This window comes from Sapajus apella, unplaced genomic scaffold, assembly GCF_009761245.1.
Source record: "Sapajus apella isolate SASKATOON/1434 unplaced genomic scaffold, GSC_monkey_1.0 scaffold2268, whole genome shotgun sequence".
NCBI classification, from domain to species: Eukaryota; Metazoa; Chordata; class Mammalia; order Primates; family Cebidae; genus Sapajus; species Sapajus apella.
In genome coordinates, this window is record NW_022439194.1 from 163 (window position 1) to 7,776 (window position 7,614).

The 7,614-nt window shown below is 45.2% G+C and overlaps 1 protein-coding gene across 1 annotated transcript; it reads left to right on the plus strand.

Moving 5' to 3' along the window:
- The first annotated feature begins 261 nt into the window (after positions 1-261).
- Positions 262-7,016, plus strand: LOC116547174 (protein HEG homolog 1-like). Its single transcript, XM_032273211.1, has 4 exons — positions 262-719; positions 2,401-2,703; positions 5,004-5,342; positions 6,544-7,016. Exons 1-4 carry the CDS (start codon positions 404-406, stop codon positions 6,999-7,001), a joined length of 1,416 nt encoding a protein of 471 aa, XP_032129102.1. The 5' UTR covers positions 262-403; the 3' UTR covers positions 7,002-7,016.
- Positions 7,017-7,614: the final 598 nt, after the last annotated feature.

A 7,614-nucleotide genomic window follows, 5' to 3' on the forward strand; every position in this document is an offset into this window, starting at 1 on the left:
CAAGGGCTGCCAGCTTTTATGATACCATCCTGCCACCCCAAGAGGCCAGTTAGCAACTTTGGCGAATAGGAAATGCTTCTTGCCTTCTGCTTACACCCGATCTTCCTCCTCCACTCCCCTCTCCGACCCTACCCAGGTGCCAGAGGTTCAGTTGTTCTTCCATGAGCCCCATGTTGATCTCTTTCTATCAATATATTTTCCTCATTTATTCTACGCACCATGAAATTTAATACAATATTGTATTTTTGCTTCATAATTTCTTGCTCTGGATTGTAAGCATAGTGAATATGGGAGAAAAAGAAAGGTGAAATTCTTTTACTTGAATCCACTGTCTACTGATGTGTCTCCTGGTGTCTTTTCTGAAGGTTTACTTTTCTTTCCAGAAGCCAGCAAGTTCTCCCTGATGCATCCTCTTCTTCTTTCAGATGCTGCGTGGAACAATTGGGTAGAAAATAACACTGAGTCCCACGTAGAAAACATCACCTTGTATCAGAATCAAGAGGACATTTCAACAGTGGCCTTCAAAGGGGATGTGTTGAGTCAGACCTCCGGGAAGAGCCACGCTGCTTCGGATGCTCCAGAAAACCTCACTCTGTTCACTGAAACAGCAGATGCTAGAGGAAGGAACGGCTCTTCAAGTAGAACAAACTTCACTATTTCACCTGTTGGGTACTCGCTGGAGATAGCAGCAGCTCTGACTTCCCAGAGCGGCGCCTTAGGTGAGCTTGTGCTGATGATGTGCATTTCACACATGCGCATCCAGTCCTGGAGAACAGAGTTTCTGCCATTTCCCACAAGCCCATTCTGAGCCACTGTGCCCTTCCAAGGTTCCTAGGCTGATGTGGGTCAGACATGTGGCTTAGGCCTCATTTGTATGATGCTTGTCCCTGTGCAGATTCGCTGAGTGGCCTCTCTGGTCCTTTGGTATCTGTGATCCATGGCTAGTGGAATCCAAAATTCATTCCTTCTCCAGGGAGCCTCCCACACCTGAGGGTCTCAGAGGCAGTATGTTTTGTGGGATGCATAGCTGGGGCAGGCCTGGGTTTGGTTTGTGTTGATGTGACCCAAATGTTTGTTCTTGCTCTGGTGTGCACAATTTGGTGCTTTGCTATCTTTAGCAAAGAATGTTAAGAAGGTGCTGGGGGTCAGTACATAAGGTTTGATTGAGGAAGAGAAGACTAAGAAAAGTAGCATTAATTGGGGACCTCCTACATACCACTGTCTGTTTCGTCAGTCTTTCCAGCATGTCTGTTGCGTCAGTGTTTCCAGCAAGCCCACAAGGTCATGTTATTCTCCTTTTAGGCATTTGGAAACTGAAGCTCAGAGAAGTGAGTTGACCCAATAAGTGTAGGTCAAACAGTTAACAGGCTTCAGAACTGGGATTGGAGTTTATGCCTGTGTATCTGAGCGAGGTGGCGGGGGCGCTGAGGTGTGGAATGTCTGGACAACGGGAGTGAAGTACAGAGTAGAGAAGGACAGGTGTGGCCTCCCTGCAGGGTGGCAAGGCCAGCAGCCTCCCTTGGGGAGGGCGTCAGTTGCCCATAGAGGTGAGGAAGAGCAGGTAGGACCATTGTGTGGACAGGGTTGGGGATAATCACATAGGACTTCGGAAACCTGGCAGTTTAGATTTGGTGTGGTAGGAAGAGTCAGTGAAGGTTTTGAGCAAGTGAGTGATTTAACTAAAGTGAATTTGGGAGGATCACCTGGCAGGCAGGTACAGGATGTCTAGCGTGGGAGTGGGAGGATGGAGGGAACCTGGAAGGGACCACCCAGGCAGACAGAGAAATCCAGACACCAGGTGCTGCAATGTGTCCTGTTGGCCACAGGGACGAAGAGGAAGGAATTGGTAGGACTTGCTGATGGCCTGAAAGTAAAGGATGAAGCCGTCAGAGATGACTCTATGGTTTCAGGTCCTAGTGGCAGGAGGTCTGGTTGGGGGGACTCGATTCTGTACAGATGCATATGGTAGTATTTTGTATTCATAAATGATTCCTACAGAGCTTAGAAACTCTGCTCATGGTATTCATGGTCTTGTTCTCCCAGATGCTGGGAATTTTGTTTATGTTGCATTCAGGTAAATTCTGGGACCCATTTGGTTGACGTGGGTGCCGGGTCCTGATCAGACCCTGATCTCTGATTCCGTATTGTCTGATACGTACCTCCCATTTGCCCCTTTTCTGAGAAGTTTACCACAATACACAGAACCTTTGTGAGATCTACAAACAGTGTCTGCCTTGGTTTGTGGTCTTTTTAAGAGTTTATTTTTCATGGAATGAATTATTCTCCTAATTTCTTCTAATGTCTATATATTTTATAGATGTGCAAACTGAGCCCCCTCAAAAGATATTAAGACATTTGAAGTCTGCTGGTGGAATTCTAATTGTTGCTGTCTGTTTTCAGCCTCGGAAAGTCTTCACCTGCCATCTAGCAGTTCAGAGTTCGGTGAAAGAGTTGCCCCTTTGCAAGCAAAGAGTGGAACAACCTCAGAGATGGGAACAGAGAGGGCAATGGGGCCGTCAGAAGGAGTGTCTGTGCACAGCCAAGAGGCCACGACTTCAGTTTTGAGCCCGTCCTCTCTTCCTGCTTTGGAGATGGGAGAACTGACCATGCCTCCTCAGAAGAGAAATTCCTCAGGCCCAGATCTCTCCTGGATGCATTTCTCCAGGACACTGGCTTCGTCTCCTCTCTCAGACCATCTCTCATGTGAGTGCCAGATCCCCAGCTTAACACTTGGAAGTCACTCAAAGTAGACATAAATCAATGTGCATAGCCAGCTAGTTGCATACCCATAGTAGAGGGTAAGGGGAGAAGACATCAAGCCAAAATGCCATTCCTCTAATGCCAGGTACTTGGGGCGGAAGTAGGTACAACCTACCCAGTTTATGTCAGTATTGAAGCTCATGTTTAACACAGGTTTTTGGGTTTTTATTTTGTTTTGTTTTGTTTTTGTCACTCACACTTGAGTGCTGTGATGCAATCTCAGCTCACTGCAACCTCTGCCTCCCAGGTTCAAGTGATTCTCCTGCCTCAGCCTCCTGAGTAGCTGGGATTTCAGGTGGCCATCACCATGCTTGGCTAATTTTTGTATTTTTATCAGAGACGGCATTTCACCATGTTGGCCAGGCTGGTCTCAAACTCCTGACCTCAGGTGATCTGCCTGCCTCAGCCTCCCAAAGTGATGGGATTACAGGCATGAGCCACTGCTCCTGGCCCACCACTGGGTTTTGATGGGAATTCTGTATGCATAAACTTAAGGCAGTTTCCTGGGAATAAAAGTGTTTTGAAAGAACCTCCAGCAAGCTGATGAGGCTGTAATTTGGTGGTCGTAAATAATGACTCTAATGAAGTTAGGGCCGAGACACCACGTGGTTGAGTGGGGATTTGGGGCACGTCTATTATACATTCCTTTCTTATATACTGAACTGTTTTTTGTTTGGTTGGTTTGGTTTCGTTAGGTTTGATTTATGTTTTGAAGTAGAGGTAGGTTTTGGTGGTCTGGGACTCTCTTTTTGTGTCCAGGTCTCTCTGTTTCTTGTTTTAGTTACTAGTTTTATAGATTGCCTGCATCTTCATTTTGTGTTCATTAAGGTCAGGTGACCAGAGCTGCTGGCTATGTTCTAGGTATACCTAGTTTTATGGTTTTCCACAAGAGTGAGAGGAACATTTTTGTTTCCCATGCTTGCTTGCCCTCTGTCTGTCTGTCTCTCTCTCTATGTCTCTCTCTCTCTCTCTCTCTCTCTCTCACTGTAGTGATATTTAAAATTTATTTGTTGTTTTGGTCACAACTACACATAGGACTGGTCTTCAAGAAAGTGTTTATAATGACAACTTCCTTTTTTCCCTTTCCTGGGCTGTAATTAACAGCTCAAAGCCTTTCATTTTATAGGGGTAGGGTACTTTTTATTATTTTTAGCTTAAAAAGAAAAAAAACACTCTTTTTTGTACCTTTAGTCTTACCTACCATGTTTCTTCCCATTCCCTAAGCTTTCCTGCAGTTTATTCCTGTTTGGAATGAAGATTTTAATAGACCTTTCTGGAGGGCAGATCTCAGGGCATCCTTTGGAAAGTTCTCTGTGGAGCGGAGCCACCTGTACTTCCATAGAGCAGACTACTCCTTTTGACCAATAGTGTCTGCTTCACTCCTTGAGGGTCTTGACAGTTTCCCATGGATGGCAGCCATGAATTAGAGAAACTGCTCCTGGAGTCCTTGATCTCCAAGGGGCCCATTGGAGTAGTGTGCAGATTTGAGAGCTGGTCTCTAAAGCTTAATGAGGCAAAGTATGATCATGAAGCCTGTTTGCTGTTGGGTAGAATTAAATTTGTGGGGTAATAATAAGTATTTCCTGCTGGTTAGAAATTTTGTTACTGAATAAATGCAGTTTGGTTAATAATCTTTCAAGACATAAGGCTCATGGTGGCTGTGAGGTGGGGAATCATAAAGAACCCTTGATGGTGACAAGGCTGGGAATTATTGCTCTAGGCCGTGAGTGTCCCTGCCGTGTTCTGCAAAACCCTGGGCCCTCTGAGTAGTGAGCTGGGTGGGGCCCCTTGCAGCAGCCCCACATTTATTCATTTTATGTATGAGATTTTAATCAATGATAGCATTTGATTGAACAAATGGGTTACATTGCTAAAACAAAGCAAAATAACAAAAACCGTATCACAGTGGCCAGTCCTGTTTAAGCTGTAATGTAGAATTTAGCAGACATTTCATCTTTGTCTATAAAAAACAAATAATACATATAACGTATAAGTTTCTCACTGTGCCTGGTGAGGGACCTTGCTGTTCTCCACTTTCTTCTATGAGAATTAGAACTAGTGAGGGAGAGCGCAGGCATGTGTCCTGGTCACACGTGTGTATATAGATATGTTTGTATCTATATTAGGTCCACAGCATTTAGGTGTATCCACCAAAATGTAAGAAACATCATTTGTATCTCAAATACAGTCCTGATTTTCTTAAACTCCTGAATAATTTTGAAGCATATCTTCTTCTGTCATAGCTTCTGGAAGTACAGAGAAGCTTAACAAGTCCACTGGCGTCCAGAGCCCCTCAGTCAGTCAAACAAAGACAATGCACGTTGCCACCGTGTTCACTGATGGTGGCCCCAGAACGCTCCGATCTTTGACAGTCAGTCTGGGACCTTTAAACAAGACCGAGGGCTTCCCTGAGGACTCCAGAATTGCCATGACTTCAGCCTCAGTCCATCCTTCACCCTCTGCCGTGGAATCACAAAGCAACAGAGGAGTAACTGGGAATCCAGGGGATGGGGAATTCATTGAACCATCCACGGAACATGAATTTGGACTTAAATCTTTGCATTGGCAAAATGATTCCCCAAGTAAGTATTCCATCTTTACTTGATCTATTAGGGACGATGTGAATCGTTGAATTTTCTTAGGGGATCTCCTCAAGACCATTTGTAATCTCCGGAGAAAAGTATGCTCTTTAATGGCACTATTGCATTTTGATGTTCACTCTTACAAGAACATTGTGAAGTTAGTCAGACAGGTGTCATTCCTCCTGCTTTCTTATAGATGAGGAAACTATGGCTCTGGGGGCCAGTTTAAGTAATGGGTGCCTGGCCATTTAGCTCAGTCAGTAGAGTTGAGACCTTAGCCTCCGGGTTCTCGGTTCCGTCTTCTTTTCACTCTACAGCATTGTCTTCAAGCCGAGAGCTGGCCTGCTCTTTATGTTTTATTTTTATTTTGTTTTGGAGAGAAGGTCTGTCACCATCACCCAGGCTAGAGTGCAGTGGTGTGACCACGGCTCACTGCAGCCTCAACCTCCCAGGCTCAGGTGCTCTCCCACCTCAGCCTCCCGAGTAGCTGAGACTACAGATGCTTGCCACTCCACCCAGCTAATTTTTCTATTTTTTTGTAGAGATGGGGTCTTGCCATGTTCCCAGGCTGGTCTTGAACTCCGAGGCTGAAGCTATCCTCCCTCCTTCCCTCCCAAAGTGCTGGGATTACAGCCATAAGCCACTGTGCCCGGCCTGGCCCACTCTTTAAACCAGCTTCAGTTATTTTGTGTACAGATCATCTTTCCACATGAATGTGCAGATTCATTCATTCCCAAATTCATGGTTTGTCCTAATCCTTATAGTTGATTTTTTATTTTTATTTTTTCTATACTTTGGAATTAGAATAACCTTTATTCATATGAGAACTGTTTTAGGAAAGTCCTCTGACTGTGCACTGTGTTTATGTGCATCGTATTTGTTGTACATAACCACACTCTCAGTCTCTCCAATGCTTATGGGAAAGAGAATGGAACACTCAAGTCTTTAGGTCCCTCTGCTTCTTGCACATGTTGTTTCAAAGGTCCCCTGTTCAACAAGTTATATTTTTTGTATTGTTGTCTTGTTGCCACCTGAGAGTCTTGAGTAACTATTTAGAATATGATAATGCATAATACATTTAATAAACACTACACCATGTTCCTTGGCAAAGAATCTTTCCTCGGAGAGGTTTCACTTGTTAGTTGCGAAGGGATCTGTTTCATATCTCTGTCATGGCGTTTTTTCTCACGATGCCTTACAGCCTTTGGGGAACATCAGCTTTCCAGCAGCTCTGAGGTGCAAAATGGAAGTCCCTTGTCTCAGACTGAGACTGTGTCTAGGTCAGTGGCACCCATGAGAGGTGGAGAGAGCACTGCACGCTGGCCCTTGACCAACAGCACGACATCTGCAGATGTGACAGCAAGCTCTGCTTCGTATCCTGAAGGTGTGAATGCTTCAGTGTTGACCCAGTTCTCAGACTCAACTCTACAGTCTGGAGGAAGTCACACAGCATTGGGAGATAGGAGTTATTCAGAGTCTTCATCTACTTCTTCCTCAGAAAGCTTGAATTCATCACCAGCACGTGAAGAACGTTCAAGTGAGTTTTTCCAGTTCATGCAACTGTGCCCCATGGAGGAGAGAGGGACTCATGATGCTTATGACATCTGTGGCATATTAAAGCCATGTATGAGGGCTGGGCGTGATGGCTCATGCCTGTAATCCCAGCACTTTGGAAGGCCAAGGGAGGTGGATCATCTGTGGTCAGGAGTTTGAGACCAGACTGACCAAAATGGTGAAACTTCATGTCTACTAACAATACAAAGAATTTGCTGGCCATGGTGGTGGGCACCTGTATCGCAGCTACTTAGGAGGCTGAGACCAAAGAACTGCTTGAACCTGGGAGCCGGAGGTTACAGTGAGCCGAGATCACGCCACTGCCCTCCAGCCTAGGTAACAAGAGTGAAACTATGTCATAAAAAAAAGAAAGGAAGGAAGGAAGGAGGGAGGGAGGGAGGAAGGAAAAGAAAGAAAGAAAAAGAAAAACAAACCATGCATGAATGAAATAACTCTTGAGGCCCCTCCAGCTTCCTTATTCCCCAGGCCCTTCTTCTAGCTGATTGATAGAGATACACCTATATATCCCCCAGTTTTTCTGGCACATCTCTGAGAAGCTGTTCTTGCCACTTCTTCTTCCCACACACAGCTCAGGGACTTCTCTGTCTACCTCCTCTCATTTCCTGCAGCCCAAATCATAACTCCATACCTGCCTCAGTTACAGAGCTTCTGGAAGGTGAAAATATCACCTTCTCGTGAGTAGTTGTCAGGGCATTCA